The 20,213-nt window shown below is 38.4% G+C and overlaps 2 protein-coding genes and 1 non-coding gene across 3 annotated transcripts in view; 2 read left to right on the top strand and 1 right to left on the bottom strand.

Moving 5' to 3' along the window:
- LOC133850452 (semaphorin-1A) overlaps window positions 1–20,213 on the top strand; it is a 178,049-nt gene that overhangs the window by 74,194 nt on the left and 83,642 nt on the right. The window lies entirely within an intron of this gene.
- LOC133844247 (larval serum protein 1 gamma chain) lies at window positions 1,108–3,733 on the bottom strand. Its single transcript, XM_062278162.1, has 2 exons — window positions 3,434–3,733; window positions 1,108–3,361 (listed from the first exon to the last, which is right to left on the bottom strand). The coding sequence occupies exons 1-2, from the start codon at window positions 3,641–3,643 to the stop codon at window positions 1,250–1,252; spliced, it is 2,322 nt and encodes a 773-aa protein (XP_062134146.1). The 5' UTR covers window positions 3,644–3,733; the 3' UTR covers window positions 1,108–1,249.
- On the top strand, window positions 9,085–9,167 carry Trnal-cag (transfer RNA leucine (anticodon CAG)). Its single transcript has one exon. It is a non-coding gene; the product is annotated as a tRNA-Leu (tRNA).

Genomic DNA, 20,213 nt, shown 5'->3' with positions numbered 1-20,213 from the left:
CAAATGCAAATGCGTATACGAAATGCGATTGCACAGCATGGACAGAGGGGGAATAAGAGGGGGAATGATAGTGATGCGATAGGCATCAGTAAACGGGCTGGCAGCGCTGGCATAACTGTAAATTATCGTTACCAAATCAGGTTGCCACATCGACTCAGATAACGCTTTGGCGGCGGCCTCTGTCTTGTGTGATTTAATTGCGTTGTGTGGTGGAGAGAGAGAGAAGGGGGAGGGAGTGAGGAGAGGAGGGTGCCACATCAAAGCCACAGAGCATAACTTCATTTGCATGGCAATCGCAATGGGCAATTGCCTATCGCTCCCCTCCTCCTCCTCCCTCTCTCTATCTCCCTCAACTGGGAGAGTATCGAGTATCGCGCCCGCATTGTTATCGAACTGCCAATGGGGGATGCTTCAATTTTCAAGCGGGGTTGTCTGCCAGCAGGGGGATGCAATCCATTTTGGCTGCGTAATAACTGCGTTTCTTCCCCCTCCACACCTCCCTGCTTGCTCCTTTCGAGCGGCCGCATTTAACATTTGAACTTTATTATTAGTTTTTGCGGTTGATTTCAATTCGAATGCAATCAGAGCGACGTTGCCACAGTTTGCGGTACGAATGACACATTAACCAACATCCACCCAACCAGCGAGACAGCTACAGTAAAGAGTTCGTGAGGGGGAAGGGGAGAGCAGAGAAGTTGGGGAGCAACGACAGCAGCAAGTGGCTGCCACCACGCGACTTGTCAATCCACAAGAGCTTTCTCAATTGGTTTTTGTGGCACGTTCTCACTGATTTCACTGCAACAACTGCAGCTCTATTAAATGCAACGCAAGTTAAAGGAATATTTATAGATTACCAAATATTCACTAGCTATGAACTAAGAAAGGAAAACTTATTTGATAGTTCCTTGCATATTTGTTATTTATGATTATGCTTTTCCATGATTTAAACTACTTTGATTCTTAATTCTAAAAATTCATTTAGAATCTATCTTCCTTTAAAGTAATCAGAACTTCTTTCCTATTGTTGGTAGTTTTCTCAATGCTGTTCCTCAACCGAAAGAAACTGTAGGATAATTCCCACTATACACAATTAAAAACTCTTGGAAATTTGTTTTTTTTTTTTATTTTTAAGTTGTGGTCTTCATCGTTTCGTTTTTAGGTCGTTTGATTTTTTTGGTTTGATTTTCTGAGTTTGCTTTGAAACATTTTAAAGAGAACTTAGGAGCTAAGACGCAGGCGGGGGCGACATTTAGTACTCGACCGAGTAGTCGAAGTAGCCGTAGTTGGCGTACTTCTGCTCAAAGTACTTGGCAAAGGTGTCGTGATAGTAGATCTTGACATCCTTGAAGTAACCGTTGGGCACAAAGAAGCTGTACTCATCCACAGAGCGATCGAAGGGATAGCCGAATGGTTTGCTGTCCACGAAGCGAGTGCCAGATCCGACACCAGAGGAGTAGGTGTAATCGAAGTTGGAGAACTGCTCGTAGTCCTCGGCATAAGGCGAGACAAAGAAGTAGAACTGCATGGGCATACCGGACTCCCAACCACGGGGCAGGACCAAACGGTCTGGGAAAGCGTTGTGAGGCTCGCTGATGTCCAGGGGGAATTCGTAGTGACCCTCGCTGGCCAACATGACGTACTTGTACAGTTCGGTGTAGGTGATACGATCCTCGGCGGTCCAGCTGAACTCCTTGGAGCTGCGCTTGAAGCTGTTCTCGCCGGCAACGAAGGGATAGACAAAGCTGTCGATTTGCACAAAGTTCTGGCTGTTGTACTTCAGTGGGATGGTGCGGCCGAACTCGTCGAATTTGGGACCCAAGAAGATGCGGACAACACCCTTCTGCACCTTGTCGGACACGATGTTGAACTCGAAGTCGAAGGGCTTGTGGTTGAGGCGAGCCTGACGAGCGAGCAGAGCCTTGTCCCAGACGTATTTGCCCTCAACGAAGGTCATCTTGTCGTTCAGCAGATTGGTGGCATCAAAGTCCACGAAATCGAAGTAGGTGACCAGCTTGCTGACCTCAACGTTCTTGATGTTGATGCCCTCGTAGAAGAGTTCCTGATGGGTGTAGGGAGCCAGGTAGTATTTGAACTTGTAGAAGACATCGGTGAACTTCTGGTAGAACGTGTAGAAGAAGGGATCGCGCATCATGGTCTCGAAGTTGAGGAAGACGTTGGGGAACACCTCGTAATCGTAGTAGTCGACATCGGCGAAGTACATGTGCGACAGCACGTAGTAGTAGTTGAAGAAGTACTTGTCGTAGGTATCAACATTGCCTTGCAGGTAGTTGCCAATGAATTTCACAGCCTCGGGTTTGTGCAGATCGAAGACAACACCGTCAGCGGTCTTGTAGTAGCCGGTCTCGAGCACGTTGTAGATGCGATCGAAGAAGTTCTGGATCTGGTAGAGCATGTCGAATTTGCCGTATGACTCGTATTCGAAGTAGTTCTTGCGGTAGCTGTAGCCAATGCCGTTGTAGTAGATCAGCTGAGGATCGTAGCCGTACTCGACCTGTTTGTACCAGAAGTATTCGGGAATGTCACCAAAGCCGTTGGCCAAACGCTCCTGGTAGTAACGGGCCAGAATCTGTTGCACATTGTAGATCCACCATTCGCCGCGACGATCCTTGTTCAGACCGAACTGTTTGCCATCAAGGAAGAAGGCGTAGTCCATGTTCAGGTAGTACCAGTAAGCGTTCCAGCCCAAATCCTCGGTGAAGTAGCTCAGTTTGCTCTCGGAATTGAAGAAGTCAATGTCACGGGTGTAGTCGACGGGCATGTAGAAGGCCTGCACTCCCTTAAGGATTTCGGCGTACTTGGGATCCTTGTTGAACTGAGCGTAGTTTTCGCGCAGGAAGAACTTGTCGTTGACATAGAATTCCTCATCCAGACCCATCATCTTCCACCACTGCCAGGTCTTCCAGTCCTTGGTGTAGAAGTATGGCGAGTTGTGGTATTGGGTGAAGTCCTTGTAGAAGATGTCCTTGTATTCCTTCTCGTACATGACGTACTTGCTCCACACATCGTAGTCGAATTTCTCAGCGGCGTACACGAACTTGCTGTTGAAGAAGTACTGAGGGAAGATCTCGTAGATCATGGGCAGAGTGATGCCCTCGAATTCAGGCTTGTGGATGACGGCCAGGGTCAGAGCGTAGACAAACATGCCCTCGTTGACATTGATACGGGCCCATGCGACGTTGTGCTGGAAGGTCTCGAAGTCCTTGGCGTAGTAGAAGAAGTTGAACAGACCCCAGGCCTGCTTGTGATGGGTCTTGACCAGAGCACCGAAGAACTCTCCCTTAGGCAGCAGGGCGCCCACCTTGTAGGCCTCCCAGAATTTCTCCATGTAGTAGTCGAATTCCTAGTCGAAGGAAGCGAAATCCTCACTTTAGAGGGAAAGGCAAGAAAGGATGTATTATTTGTGTGGACTCACGGTGTATGCAGACTTGTTGACAATCAGATTGCCGCCCAGCTTGATGTACTCCTCGAACATCAGAGGATCCTCGATGCGGTGCACGATCTCAAAGAGGAACTTCTGCTTGGCCAGGAACGCAGCATCGGCCACCTTCACCTTCGACGAGGTCGGCACACTGAAGGCCGCCACGCAGCCCACAAGGGCTAGCAGGACAATTGTCAATTTCATTTTGAGTAATTTCGTTGACTGCTCCGGTTTTTTTGCTTTGGCTCTGCTGCTACTGCTCAAGATCCAAACACCTAAAGACTGTTGATTTGATCAGGCTGCATCTCGGGTTTTTATACACAAAACTCTCGCTGGCTGCTCCAGTGCAATCTTCATATCAGCCGAGTGTCCAAAAATAGCCAACACCCAACAAAAAGAAACAAAATTCTAATTCGCAATGTGCAGTTGACACTGTCCGAACAGCTTATCAGTTGCTTTCTCCGCTTGCTCTCTCTTCTCTCACCTGGCCTTCAAAATTTCATTTGTGATAAGTGCAACAGTCCAGAAGCCAAAATTCATATTGTGTAATACTCGCTTGCAGCAGCAGCAGCTGAAGCGTTGCTGTTTCTATGCTTCCCCGATAATACGTATACGTATTATAATGTTTTTTGAACTGACAATGACATCGCGCGTTTGCCGACGACGTCGTTGACTTTCGGATGCCGGCTTCTGATATGATCATCATCATGGTCATGTTGCGCCTCATGTGCTGCCGAAAAGTGTATTTCATTAAGTAAATTTTAGCTATAGATTTGCTATTGCATATTTGGCATTGAACTTCAAGGTTTTATGTATCTTTAGGGATGAAGAAATTTCTTAGATCATTACGAACTTCCTTAGACCATTAGACAAATTGTTTGCAGAGCTATTTCCGATCTTTTGAACGGATATTCCCCTTGAGAAAAATTGATCGACATCAAGTTTTTCGCTGTTTGCTAAATTCCACAGTTGAAAAGAGCAATTTGCTATGTTTCTTTCTATTGCTATTATTTTATATTATATTTCAAATTCTTTTTTCTTAACTTCAAAGTCGCTTCCATAATATATTTTATATTTACTTAGTATTACATTTAAAAGTTGCTTTTAATTATATTTTCAGCTGTATTTTTCTACTTAAATTCCATAGTACGAAGCTTAGTCAAAACAATTCGACCTTCAGGCTGCAAAACAATAGTATTAGAATTCATTTTATAATATATGCGAAATTATTTGGCTGATTTGCTAAGCTCTTAAGCCAACGCGTTGTTAAACTTTTGCCTTAAGCAAATTATTGTCTTAAGAACAGCTAATTTTATAGAGAGTTTACGATCGGACATTCTCATGATCGTCGTTAACAGCTTTTTACGTGTACGCAACACGCATAAAATAGAAAAGTCCAACGACAGCTGGAGGCACGTTTATTTACAGTACCACGTAACTATTGAGCACGCAATAACAGCCACAGGGGGTGGTGGAAAAGGAAAAGCCAGGGGGCGAAAATAGACTAAGAGAAAAAAGAATAGCACAGGGAAAACGCATAACAAAGCGTAGAACAAAACTCAGCGAGTTGTAAAGAACTCGGCTGCTTGCCTTTGCACTCTCACAATAAATGCGCAATTAATTTTCATGGCAAAACTCGGAAAAGGAATTTTCGTTTTCGGAAGCAAACGATGAAAATTGTTTCTACAACTTCAATGTGAAAAAATCAACAGCAAACAGCAAGTTGAACCACGACAACAAGCAAGCTGTCAAGGGGTCTACAGAGAGAGAGAGAGAGAAAGAGAGAGAGAGCTTAGAAAAAAAAAAACAAATACAAAACCAAAGAAATACGAGAGCTACGAGAAATCTCCACAGGAACAACACATTTTGTTGTTGTTGTTGTTGTTTTTGTTATTTAGGTTGTTTTTCAATAAAAACAAGCGTGTGAAATATTTATGTATTTTTTACCAAAGAACATTGTAAAAATGTGTGCCAGATACCCTGTAAAAAATAGCTATGAAAAGTCTTATTGAATTTAGAAAATGAAGAAGCGACGGTAGAAAAATTAGAAGCTAGAATTAATCTTTTTTTATAATTTTGAGTATGTTTTCATAATTTTTCTTTTTAATCATATAAATAGTCTCATTATCATGCATTAATAGAAATACAAATTCTCTACAATAATTCTTTAAACTTATTAAACTCATGAAACATTCTTTACTAAAAATAACTCAAAGTTTAATTGCTAAAAAGTTCTTTGAAATTAGAAAACGAGGAAGCAATAGTATAGAAAAGATAAAGAATATTAATTTTCAAAAATAAATTTATTTGAAAACATAATAGGAAATTGAAAAAATATCCGTTAATCAGTATATTAATCTATAGTTCTAATCACACAATTTCTAAAAAAAAAGTGTTCTACATTATAAATGAGAAATAGAGATAAAATATAAAAAATATATTTTATTTTCCAAGAAAATCCAAAAACGTCTTATAAAAAATAAAATAATATATACATTATTTTAAGTTCTAATCAGATATAGATATAATCACAGTCTATGTACTTTTTGCCTTTACAGAGTATTTTCTTAGTCTCGCATCATTAATTGCTTCAGCTTAGTTACTTTATATTGTATGCGCGATGTTTTGCTAAAAAGTTTTTTATTAAAATATTGAATGTTTTTACTTGGGCGTTACTACTTCACCCCTCCCTTCCCCTCTCCGTTTCCTATTCTCTTCGTCTGCTGTTGCCTGCAGCAATGAAAAGTTTACTATACTTTTAATTTGTTGTTTTGTTGTGTTGTGTTCTGTTGTGTGTGTGTGTGTGCAATTCTTAATTTATTTCATCTCTTTCTCTCTCTTGGGCGAGGAAAAAATCAAAATCGCGCAAATGAGCAAACTTTGCTGGGTGCAACTTTCGGTGCAAAGCAGCTGAATTTATTGCTTTTGAAATGCGGTTGCGCATAAATGTGCAACAACAAAACAGCTGCCCCCAAAAAAAAAAGAAGTAAACAAAAATATGTCTGACGTAGTTGTTGTTGTTGTTGGTCCTGTAACAAGCTGTGCTGTGTGGTCTCTGAATGGGTCGAAAGCCGCGAGGCCGCAACGTAAATGAAATGAAATGAAATGAAGAAATGAGCGAGTGAAATGAAATGAAATGAAAAATCCGCACATAATTGCAAATGCGTGAGATATTTTCCAAATGGCAAAATTATGAAAATGAAATGAAAATGGAAAATGGAGAACCGTTTTTAAGTATTCCATTCAGGTTTCGGTCTCTTCTATTTTTCTCTTTCCCTTCCCTTCCCCTCCCCTCCACCAACATCATCTGAGCAATTTTGACTCCTGGTCAAAGTTTTCTTGTGTGTATTTTGTTAGGGGGGCCGCACTAAGTTGGGACATTTGATTAAATTGCCAATTGGAAATTTTTGCGAGCATAGTATGAACACACACAAAAGAAACGTCTGTTCAAACATGCCCTCTATAAATAAATAAGTTCTAATCTGACAGCTGACCTTCGTTGGTCCAAGCAGACAGCGTGTTTAGTCTTGAAGACGACATTATTCATGTTGATGATAAGCGTTCGCATAGTTTGCGAAATTCACAAAACTTGCAGAGTGTCCATAGCTGACTCATATAGTTTTTATACATACATATTTTTGACAGCTGATTAATCAGCAGCATCAATAACTTAGCGCTCATAAATCCTGCAAAGAAAGTGTTTAAATATGATTGTTAATGCGGAGAATGTACCCTGTATAAGTAGGCTATTATGGGGTATATTATTTAAAGTGATTGAATCTTTCTTTCTTTCCTTTTCTTTCTTCTAAATTAAAATAGTATAATTTCAAAAGTCTTATAAACTGAGCAGTTCGTTAGTGCTGCTCGTAAGCAGTGCACTGCACGTGTCGATCGCGTCAAGCAGTTCACACGCGTATGCAAGCAGTGCACTTGGCAATGTCATTAGACCTATGCACAAGTTTATTGCTTTCATTGCGAGATATTCCGCATTGTCATGCATTAAGCGAGATATGTCGCGACAGTTGATACTTATCATCATCAGGAATATATATAAATTCGTATACTAAATGGATTTATGCGATGAGGTCAGCACAGTCGCATTAATTCTGTTGTTTTTGCATGCGATGCCAATTTAAATTAAGAACTAAAACCAATTAAATATATATTTGCCTAATTAAATTGCATTTAGCGCATAAGCTGATTTCAAAATTTCCAAAAACAACTACCAAACCAAAAAAAAAAAAATGTCCAATCTAATCGAATTGAGCAACAACAAAAAGCGGCTTAAATCGATTTTCTTTTGTTCGGGGCGGCGACAATATGAAATTGATGAATTTTTCGCACCAAAATGAATGACCCACTTATAAAATCCAACTAATTGAGTTTGCTTTTTATAGTAACACAATAAAACTATTAATCAAGAGAATGTAATTGAGATTGGGAAACAGGGACTGAACTGAAATTAATACAATAAGAACAAAAGAACTTTGTTAAGCACTTTATAAATTTAATGGGGTTTAACAAAAACGTATAACAAAAAAAAAAACAGAGAATCAACAACAGCAATTATATTTAAAAAGTTCTTTATGGCTTTTCATTTTTCATATACACACATTTTTGCTTGCTTTATTTTTTTTGAGGACTTTTGTATTGTGGAGTGGCCATTGGAACTCTGGCTGCCTGTTCTGTTCTGTTCTGTTTCTGGCCAAGATTCACTGAGCCTGAAACACAAAAAACGTCTACACACTGAGCAGAGAGCAGAGAGTAATATATATAGAAAAAAATCGCAGTACATGACGCTTGGGGGCACAATAGCGCAAAAGTTTCAAGTGGACTCCCTTGTGGGTGGCATGTGTGTGTGTAGGTGTGTGTGTGTGTGTGTGTGTGTGGCACTCTCTCATATGTATGTTGGTCGTTGGCATCTGTTCAACGCTGTGGCACATATTCCCACTTTTGCCTTTTATTGCATGTTGTTGCTTAGCCTCCGCTATTGCGTCTCCAGGATATGGAAAAGTCTATGTGTTTATGTGTGGGTGTGTATTTCATTGTTTTAGAACAATGTAACCCATTTGGCTGCGCAACTGACTTTGATTTGTCCTCTCACTCGCACATCCTCCCTTCTCCCTCTTTATCATACTTTATATTGTAGTTTGTTTAGTTGGCGGCACTTTAAAGCCTTCAAGAGTGCTAAATCTTTAATAAATTACAGTAATATTTGATGATCAGCAAAGCTTTGAAAAGAATGTTAAATTTTTCAATAATTCTGCAAGTTACTCTCAAATTTTCAACTACATATTTCACTCATATTCATAATTTCGTTCTTTTCCCCGTCTCATTAATTAATTGAAATACAAAATCCTCCACAAATTTTCTTTAAAACTTATTAATGACAATCCCAGCAGCTAATTTATATTGTGCTGTTGTTTTCATTAAAAATTCTTAACATCGCCCCTGGTCTAAAAATAACTCTCAGCACTGCTTGTTTTCCTTTTCCCATGTCGCTTATGCTGCTTATGTCGTCAGTGGCAGTGACGTCACTGCCTGCGCATACGTAATTGGCTTAGCTCGATGTGATGTGTTCTCTGCTGAGAATCGAATCGTTAGCGTTGTGCTGTTATTGCGCATTTGACACTCGAGTGACAAGAGTCAGGATGGCCGAGTGGTCTAAGGCGCTGCGTTCAGGTCGCAGTCTACTCTGTAGGCGTGGGTTCGAATCCCACTTCTGACAAGAATTTTTTTTGATTCATTTTTTAATTTATTTACACACCAATTATTTATAATATGTATTTTTTTGTGTTATTGCAATAAAGTTTCGCTTGACTTTTGGCAAAGCATAACAACAACATAAATATATAAAGCAACTTTATTGCAATTGTTGTTGTCGCTGCGCCCTTCGGCACTTGAAAATGTCTGCGAGTTTGCTTTTTGGGAGCACATGGCGAACATTAACAAAGTTTCACTTGAAAATTAAGTTGCTTTTGCTCTGGCTGCTGTGGTTCTGTGAGAATTCAATAAATTTGCCGTGGGTCATGTTTTGGAACAGTTGCGAGAGTTGCCCCGAAATGAGCAAAAGGTGGAAAAGAGTCAGCGACGATGGCGGCGGCAATAACAGAAAAACACAGGAAACGGCAACAGAAAAGTTTTGTGCAGGTTTTTCTGCTGTTTTCTGCTTGTTTTTGTTTTTCTCCGCTCAGTTTTCCTTCTTTTTTTTTCATTTTTTTGTTTTATAGATGGCAACAGCGAGTGCAACATGACGACCAGCAAACGGAACACAACACACACTCGCCAAAAGCTCATAAAATATTTAACTGCACACACACACACACACACACATGTCCGAAAGGGTCGTTTGAAATCGTAGAATTGCAAAAAAGTGCGTCCGAAAAATGTTTCTTTTTCACAGTATTTTCTCTCGTTTGGCTCGCTAACAATGAAACTTCTCCCAAGCCCTTTTTCTTTTGGTTGTTGTTGTTGTTTGGTTGTGCGTTTCCTTTGGCTTCTCATTTTCCGCCATTTGCAGCTGTGTTGAAATGCAAACGACACACACACACACACACACACACACACACACCTGCTGCTGGAAAATATCGAACACCAAAAACTGAGCTGCAAAAATGTGTTGAAGAGCAGCATTTGGAATGTTCTCTTCCCCTTTTCACACACAGAGAATGGAAAAAAAATACCCGAATCTGGGTTACAAAGTTTTATTTTCAAATGTTGCTTTTGTGGGTGTAGCACACTGTGAGGGGGCGTGGTCCACAGGGAGGAGGCAGAAGAGAAGGAGGAGAAGGCGGACTATCATGCAGCCGGGGCCAAAGTGAATTTATGCCAAACGCGAATATTTCCATTGATTTTGGCTTCTTTATTGCCATTTTTCGTCCTCGTCGTTGGCATTCTCAAAATGTTGCAACAATTCGTGTTGTTGTTGCATGTTTGCTTTGCTGTTGCAACTAGCAAATAAATTGCCACAGCGATAAAAAAAGAGAACAGAAGAGAAGAGAAGCAACTGCATCAAAAGGAGGAACGTCGCATTTTCTTTTCCTTTTGCCTTTTCCCCATTTAAAGCTGACAATTCGATTATTTTAAGCTGTGCAATAAAACAACGAATGATATATGCGTAAGCAATGAATACATTGCAGCAACACAAATTCAATTTGCGGCAAGTAAATAAATAAGAACAGAAATAGCAAATTGATAAAGGTTTTCAAAACAATTGTTGACAATTTATTAAACATTTCTTAATAGAAACTTATGAAAATGTTGACAATTCATTAAACATTTTTTAATAGCATAATTTGAATTTATTTTATTGATGATTTATAAGAATGTTGACAGTTTTTTAAACTTTACTTAATAACAGTATTAATAATTTATGACTAAATTTTTAACTAATTTCTCAATTTCTTTTTGCTATCTTTGCAGGTGCGTATACTTGATATTTACATGAAATATTTCCCTTTTTGCTTGGCTGGCGATAAGTATAACTTAAAATTTGTTCTACCTCTGTTCAGTTAGTTTATTTAGTAGCTCTTTTAAGAGTGAAAAAAAAAGAAAGGAAAGTAGAGTTCTGTATGCAAATAATGAATGTACTTGAACTTCCGTTGCTTGTCAGCGATGATAAATAACCACAGCAGTGAATTCTTTTTGCTTTTTTCGCGTATTGCGTTTCTTGTATGATTTTCCATTTTCCATTTGGTAGGAAATGTTGCTTTGGCCACAGCATCAGCATCTTCATCATTGTCTTTGTTCCGTTTCATTGCCGCGAGCGCTTTTATCTTTACATTCAGTTTACTTTATTTCTTTTTTTTCCCTTCCCTCCAAGTCAAGTCTTTTGTGTGTGTGTAAAGGCCTTCAACCTTGTGAAAACCTGGGACAAGTCCTTACCCCCCTCGTTCAGCATTAAAATGTCGACGACGGCGGCGGCATCACACAGAAAATTATGAAAGGATCCGCTGAATAGCGTTACACACAGAACGAGAGAGAGAGAGAGAGAGAGAGAGAGAGAGAGAGAGAGAGAGAGAGAGAGAGAGAACTCAAAGCGAACGCTTTTTCAGCACTTAAGACTTTGGGCTTCATCGGGTTTTCAGTCGCCCCCTTTTCTTTCTTTTCGTTTGTGCCTTTAAATAAATAAAACCCAGCATCAAAACCAAAGTCGTTCAGGCAAAGCCAAACAGATTGAGAGGAAGTTTTGTTTGACTATGATTCTGCAGATTGAGTGGAGAAAAGTCAAAAGTAGCTGCGCAAAATAATGATAATAATGATGACATTGACGATTCCAATTGTGGCCACAAAGCGATGAAACCTTTTCCTCATTCTTTTATTCTCTTTTGTACTAAACAAGTTAAGAGACGAGGCTTTTCAATGTTGTGATGTTTAGACAAATCGGGGATTTGTGTTGTGTTTGAAAAGCACAAAACTAAACATGATTTAAATTGAAATGTGTTTGGTCAACTTAAAGTGCAACTATTTGAGAATGTAATCCTTTGGGTTATAATCCCGCTCCACGCTCAATTTCATTAGGGTCAACTCAATCGACTAAGCTTGCAGCCAGGTAAAGAGAGAAAGAGAGAGAGAGAGAAGCGTCGCTCGATTTGACATGACCCGCTTTATTTTTCGAGCGCGTGCCACGTGAACCACAAAAGCAGAGCGAGTGTTGTTCACGTCCGGACTCAGGACACGGAATGGGAATGGGGGTTCGTTTTATGGGTCATTGGAGCAGCAGTAGCATCAGTAGCATCAGCATCAGCAGCAGTTGCAACACAGCAACAGCAACAGCAACGACAACAGCAAAGTGACGTGCTTCGGGCTGCTGTTGAGGCAATCATTGGGTTCGAGTTGATGAAAAGCCAGAGAGCGTGCTGCGACATAACCTACATGATAATGTTCATGTCAGTGGGAAGACACGAGTTAAGGCGCTGCTGGAAGCTCTCTTCTTGTTGTTGCCGTTGCTGTTGCTGCGGGTTGACAGGCAAACGGCATCATTAAACACGAACAAAGTATCATCGTCATACTCATCATCTGCAGCAGCAGCTGTAGTAGCAGCATAAACTTTAGCACGTGCCACAGCCACGACCACACTGAGAGAAACTCGTAAAGCTGCATATATGGCTGCTTTCAATAATTGTTAATCAAGTGCAGACGTTTGTTTAGTTGCATTTTAATTGATTAGTTGCAAAAGTGACAAACAACTAGCTACGTTCATAGCAGGCAGCTTTGTAGTGTAGTGCAAACTGCTTGACAGTTTTGCTTGATCTGCTTGCGCTTTTACTTGTGTTGATCCGCGTTGAAGCAGTTGAACTGCTTAACATGGGACATTTACATATGTCATGTATGGTACATTAGTTTTGTTGACAATAAAGAGTGTTTGACTATTCTTGTAGTTATTAAAATTACTGCTTTAAGTTATTGTGAGTGATTTTTACTTTTTGTTAGAAATGTATTGCTAACAATTTACAAGTTTCTGTTTACTTCACAAATTCTATGCTCTCACTTGAGTTTAAGGTGTTGAACTGCTTGATAAGTGTGTTACATTTATGTCACAAGTGGCACATTTTGAAGTGCAATGGACTAGCAGCGTGTTCTTCTTTTTTATACAATAAATAATTAAAAAGTAATGGAAAATTGTACATTTATTTGCATGAAATTCCAGCTGTTAATATTGCTTTTAATTATAGCAACTACTGCTATAGAAAATGCTTCCTTTTTTCCTTTGTGTTTGATTCATTTTATAAACTTCGTTTTACTTAAAGATTCTACTTTTATTTAAGCTATGCTTCGAAAATCTTTGCTTTTAATTTCTCGCAGTGCAGTGCAACTCATTATGAGCATATGTTGTATATCGTGCTGTGCATCTCTTGCTCATAAAGCGGCACACATGCCTCCTGGTCCTTTGGCTACACCCAACTGCTCCGCCTTCTCTAAAGTTGCGCCAATTTATAAGGCAATGCAAGTCATTGTCTGATTGCTTGTGTATCTGTGTGAGTGTGTGTGTGTGTGAGGTACGGCTCAAGTGCCTGAGCTTGATCAATTACACCCACTGACACTGTTAACCCGAACCCGAACCCGGGACGGGACTCGAACCCGGGCTCTTTTGCTACTCATATTTGCCTCGACTGGGGCCGCATATCATTGTCAGTGTAATAAGTGACGCGTGTGCTTAATGCACACACACCTGCGTCCATTCTGGCATATCCTCGCTCTCATTCGCAGTCGCAGTCTCTCCGTCTCAGTCTCTCAGTCGTATCTCGTCTGCTTGTGCTGTTGCCATCTATCTCGTCTACCTGTTTGCGATTCATTCATGCATGCCTCACTGGCCCAGTTGTGACTACACACACACTGGCTGCCTGCGTGCACCTGACAGAGCAGACAGCAGCAGCAGAGGCTCCTCTACCTTCTCCTGTGTGATGTGTTTGTTTAGGCACATGTAAAGCATCTTATCTGCGTCGTGTAAATGCTGCTGCTACTGCTCTGGATTATGCACAGACAGCAGACAAACGCAGGCACAACTCAGAGGACATTCGCTCGCTCCTTCCCTCCCTTCCTCCCTCGCTCCCTCCCTACCGAAAAAAATACCTAGATATTTTGGAAGCAGACTTTTCAGCCAGCTCATGCCGAAAATATCATTTAGTTTCTGTCTCCCTCTCACTCTTTCTCTCTTCCTCTCTCCCTCTCTTGTGTTTGAAGAGCAAGTCATACAGGCGTGAGCTCCTAATGAAGCACACACAGCTTGAATAAAAGAAATACGTATATATTATATATGCATTTTGCCAGTGAGGCGCAAAAGTGTTGTGTAACAGCACTTATCAAAAGAGGCTTCTAACAACTGAACAACTGAAGGTCAGTCCGAGTAAAGCTAAGAACGAAAATGTCAAAAGTGAGGAACGTGCTGAGGAATTATTCAAATTTAAAGGCAGCTATTAGCAGAAGGTGTTTTAAGCATTTTGTCTGAATATTTTTGTAAAAGAGAAAAAACGAAACAAGAATGAAAATATGCATTAAAAGCCAGAATACAATTTAAGTTTTTGTTGGTGTTAAATAAAAATAAATTATGGCAGGTTTCCAAGTTGACAGCTCCAACGAACTAAATATTATATTTTAAATTGTGTTATTTCATTAACATACTAAATTTTGTTAAATTGAAGACAAATATTTAATATCAGATGGTCAGCCCCTTACAACCAGCAAGTTGGCAGTTCCAAGCACATTCAATTCAACGTTAATAATTGCTTAACTTACTTGAGTTGTAACATCAAAATGTAATAAGAACATTTAACAAGTTGTCAGCCCCTCATAAGCAGCAAGTTGGCAGCTCCAAAAAAAAACATTGAATTCTGTATTATATAAACCTTAATAATTGCTTAACTTACTTGAGTTGTACAATTCAAATTTAATAAGACACTTAGCAAGTTGTCAGCCCCTTACAAACAACAAGTTGGCAGCTTCAAAAAAAAACCTTGAATTTAAAGGAACTTTTCTCTAGTTGTCAGTGTCGCAAAATGCAAAAGCAATTAACCCAGCATGCGAATTAAGTATTACAATCAATTATCCTACAATAAAAGTTGTTCGCCCGCTGCTGCTGGTTGACCTTTGCAGCGTCATGCAATCGGATGAGGATAATGTTGGAGCACAAAAAGGAAAGCGATTGAGAGAGTTGACAGGGATAAGCACAAAGAAAACAGCATTAAGCATACTTAACAGCATATTGACACTCTTGTGAAACTTATTCGCATTTGATCGAGAACGAGAGCAAAATGTAATTAAATTTACTTTTTAACATCAATATAATATCGTTTTTTTTTTGCGCCTTTGGCCTTTGGCAACCGTGTTTCGCATTGCGCATTGCGCTTGAGAAATTCCAGCAACTTAACTTGGCTCTTAAATAAAACACCTGGCAATTGGTTACGACAATTTGTTGTCATTACGAGAGTGAGAACGAGAGCGAGAGCTCTTTCTCACTTCTTTTTCTCGCTCACAGTTGACAGAAGTTGTTCATCATTAACTGGGTTGCGAGTGAAGGCGGATCGCCTTTACAAAGGGTTGTAGATGATTGCGCTGAGCGTAAATAAATGCAAAATAATACAATAATAATTAAAAGTGCATAAAATACGAAGCAGCAGGACACCAACGACAACGAGAGGACTCTCTGACTTCGTTACGCTCCTTGCGCCTGTTTCCACTTGACGTAAGTTGCGTTAATTGCTGCATAAATGGCGTGTAGTCCATATCCTGTCACATTTCGTGTGGCAACCGCAGTACATGCGGCAGACCCGAATACTCGCTGTCGCGTTTTCTCCCTCTCCCTCTCTCTCTCACTCTTCTCTCTCGCTCCCTTATCACTTTCAGCCTAAATGAATTTAAAGGCTTTTATGGCTTGTCCTTAACGTATGCCGATTAATTTCATTTTACACAAGGCACGTTCGCAATAAGGTTATGCTGCAGCAAATGACCGCCAGATGGCGTGTTGCGCGTCACTGAAAATGCATCATCAACGATGTCGAGTTAAGTTTGGAATTACCTTATAGAGTATGCTGTATATATTTACTTTACTTTTTGAACTGAAAACCTTGCAAAGTATATTTTAATATTGTCATTAAATTTTGAATTTAATTTATCTTTAAAATTATAGAGCAAAATATCTAATTGATTTACAATTTAAATATAACTTGCAGATAAATCCTTGAAATTCTTTATCTTACATTTTTCATTTAACTTAACGATAAAATAGTTGAAAACTAAATTCAATATATTGCTTTAATGTAAATTTGGAATTTTACTTCTCAATATCGAAAAACTAATAGCACTTGCTTTGAAGCCTTTTAAAGTAAACTGTATATTTGGCTTTACAATTACAATGTAATTTATACATCAAAAAAGAGCAAAATATTTATTTGATAAAAATCATATTGAGTATATTTTATATATGTTTCTTTTACAGTTTCAAATTGGCTTCGCGAGTGAATTTTCAACTTGCCAATAAAAACTTTATAGAGCACATACAGTCAATAAACATTTAGTTTGAATTTATAATTTAACATGCAAATAAAAGCCCTAAAAAGTATGCTATATATTTTGCTTCGCATATTATTCTTAACTGATATATAAAAACCTATTTTCACTTTACATTTTTAATTAAATTTATCGATAAAAAGACATTAAATAAATAAATAGAATGTACTTCTGCGCTCTCTCAAAATTCTCGCTCTTCTGTGCAAATTTTTATAAATAACCATTCTTAATTATTGCAATCATGTATTTGGATGTGCAACAAGCACCGGAAACCGCAAATTCAATGCAATTACATAAATAATTCGATTTGATTCTCATTTAAGTTCTATCACTTTTTTATGCCTATTTTCACAGTAGTTTTTCTATAAAATTATCTTTTTTTTTGCATTTTCAATTACATTGCAATTGTAATGCAAAAAGTGCATTTAATTGGCAACTATTTGAAATATTAACGAATCTTGCAAACATTTCATCGCTCTGGGCATAAATTCGATTTGCTCCAATTGTTTGTATGCTCTGGCGAATAAAATAAAATATCGTTTTGATATTGATGATTTGTGATTGAGTTAACTTTCATGCTTGTGTGCTGCATTTCCTGTCACTGATGTGACTGACGGGGCTAATTTCACTAAATTTATGGCACTTGTTATGGAAAATTGTGATTTACAAAGAGGGTCAGAGATTTATTTATAAAGGCAGAAGGAAGTTGACTTTTATGTATTACAACTTTAATAATAAACTTGATTTACTAGCAAATATTGTACTCGATGCCATATATTTGAATATAGCTTCCGCTTTATTTTAGTATTTTTTCGGTATTTTCATTTAGTATATTTTATATACATATATATATACATATACTCTGAATGTAGTACTATATAAATAAACCAAACATTGCTTTTGGTATATTTTAGTATTTTTAAAATATCAATTTGTTATACATAGTAGTAAGTATATCAATATACCGAATGTAGCTTTCGGTTTATTTTTTTATGTTTTATATCGAATTTAGTATTTCAACAATATGAAAAATGTCCTTCGGTATATTTTTGTATTTTTTGCTGTATATTATTTGGTATATTTTAGGTATGCACTGTTATGCTTTTATTCAAAATGTGTAGCGGTTATCTCTTAACTTAATTATTCTACATTCATATTAAATTCTGAGCTGTTTTGTTTAACGTTAATTGCGAAATTTCAGTTTTTCATAATTTTGTTCAGTTTTAATATTTTATTCTATTTGTTATTCTATATTTATATTGTATACTGAACTTATGAGTTTTGTGTTCATTAAAAAAAATGTCATTTCTATGAATTCATAATTTGAACAAGTTCAATATGGAAGTAGGAGAGTTTTCCTTTTTGGCAACTTCAATTTCCTTAACATATATCCGATTTGCTAGCCTGCTCTTCCTCTTGCCTTGTGATCCCAATTAGTTCTTCCAATAACTCTCTTCATTAGCCGCTGTCATATTGCGGCTTATCCTGGAGCATTCCATCAGTTAGCACAAATGTAAGCAGACAATTACCAAGTGGAGAGTGAAGAGCCACCGAGAGCCATAAAGGTGTTGCAAGTAAATCCTGAAGCTGTGTGCTATCAAGATGCAAATGGAAGCAGCCAAAAGTGGAGGATTCTCAGAGATGATGAGAATGAGTCTGGCAATTGGAAAGGAAAATAACAACAACAGCAGAAGAAGAAACGAAAAAGCCAAACACGCACACAAAACAAATGAAAAGCTAAAGCCAAAAAACCAAAACCAAATCAAACAAACAGTGCAACAAACTGGCAATGGAAAAGAGAAGGAGAAAGAGATTTAAAGAGAGAGACAGAGAGCGAGAGAGAGCTGTGATAAGCCTGCGGCCAATACCGCTTCCAGAGATAAGGACGAGTGGAACGGCGTCGATTTCTGATTTCATTTCGTCTCTAAATGATGCCGTTTTTCCCTTCTCCCTTCCACTTTGCTGTTTGGCTTTCGTTTTGCCTTTTGATGGCAGCCGCCGCCGTCGCTGACGTTCGGCGTTCATTTCAATTAAATGCAAATCTCGGCTGGGGATTTTTCCCATTGAACGCGGTCCCAAAAGGAGGCAGATGAGAGGGATGGTGTCCAAGGATATGGACATGGACACAACACGGACAGTGAACACACAGAGGAAGAGAGAGATAGAGAGAGAGAGACAGGAAGTTGCTCCTCTGATATTCCCTGGATGGCGTTGCAAAAGTCGTGGAATGTTTTTCACGCATCGCTGCGTTTTGTTTTCCGGCATGCGAAGTCCTCTTCTTGATTTTCTTTTTTCCCTGTGTGTGTCAGTGTTTTTCTTTTTTTTCCTCTCTGCTTTTCGACTATATAATTTCCATGTCATGCATTTCTCTCTATCTCTCGCTGGGTATAACCGCACTTCAAGAGCGGCTTACCAAATTGCTTTTCCTCAAGTCCAAATAAATGGATTTACTCGCAAGAATCTTTAATCGGATAAGCAAGTAGAATAAAAAATTAAAGGCAGCTATTATGATTTTGCAAAAGAAATATGAACAGCTGCAGCTTAAGTTTCGATTAAGTCAATCACAAATATTGAACGCAATTGAAGTTCTTAGAGGAGCACTTATTTCTGAAAAAAATAATACTCCAAGAAGTAAGCAGTTGAATGAATTAAATTACAATAATAATAACATTGTAATTGTTTGTAAAGCTAACTTTTTCTCTTAACAAAAATGATTATTTAAAATCAAAACGCTTCACAACATATTTTTCTTAAGATGAACGTAGTTATTAATAATTTAAAATAGTTTTCAAAATATATATTACCTTTTTATTACTTCAGATATTATTAGGCTGCTTAGTTAGCAAAAAGCTGCATTATACCATCAAAAAGCTGATGAAAACTAATAATATTACTGTGTACTTAACTTTATTTAACTTTGTCAAAAGAAAGAGTAAAATCTTTACACTTTTTATGGATTCCTTTCGTCATCAGTTGTTAATAACTAAAAAAGGTTTCTAAAAATGAGTTAAATGTCTCCGAATTCAATCCAGGTTAAATGCCTTATTACTTTTGCCGTAAGAAAGAGCAAATCTTTTTGACATTTATTACTATCAAAAGTTGCTAAAAATTAAATTTAAATTTCTGTCAATTCAATCCAAGTTAAATGCTTTCTTTTCACTATATTAATAACTTATTAACTTACTTAACTTATTAACTTTGTCAGAAGAACGAGTAAAATCTCTTGCACACTTTGATGCATTCCGTTCGTCACCAGTTGTGTCGTATACGTAATATTTGGATTATGGCATTAAATGCGCTACTCTTGAAGTATGCAATAAAAGAAATATTACAATCTCTCTCTCTGGCGAAAACATGAGCAGCTCTCATGGAACTTGAGGAGTTGTTGCCTTGGGAGAAATGATGTCGCATCCTGTTTGGCTTTTGCAGCAAGTTGTTGTAGTTTATTTTCAAGTTGCCTTTTGCTTCCATTAGTGCGACTTTCATTATTTAGTATACATTTTTTTTCGTCCGTTCTGCTTTCACTGTTTCTCCGGAGGAGTGCAGCATTTTGCTTGCATTTATAAAGTATTTGCATTTTTAATAAACACTGTCTGTTTTCTCCTGCTTCCATTCTTCAACCTCCCTCCCTCTCTCTCGCTTATCAGCCTCTTTAAAGGTGTGGCAGGCAGACAGGTTGCAAACTCCCTCGAGTGTCCACCTTATTTATGTTGTGCTTGGTCACTCATTCCTTTTGTTGGGTAAATATTTCCTCTTCCGCTTGCAAATG

The sequence above is a fragment of the Drosophila sulfurigaster genome, chromosome 2L (assembly GCF_023558435.1).
Source record: "Drosophila sulfurigaster albostrigata strain 15112-1811.04 chromosome 2L, ASM2355843v2, whole genome shotgun sequence".
Taxonomy (NCBI): domain Eukaryota; kingdom Metazoa; phylum Arthropoda; class Insecta; order Diptera; family Drosophilidae; genus Drosophila; species Drosophila sulfurigaster.
This window is presented reverse-complemented; position numbering and strand designations above follow the sequence as displayed.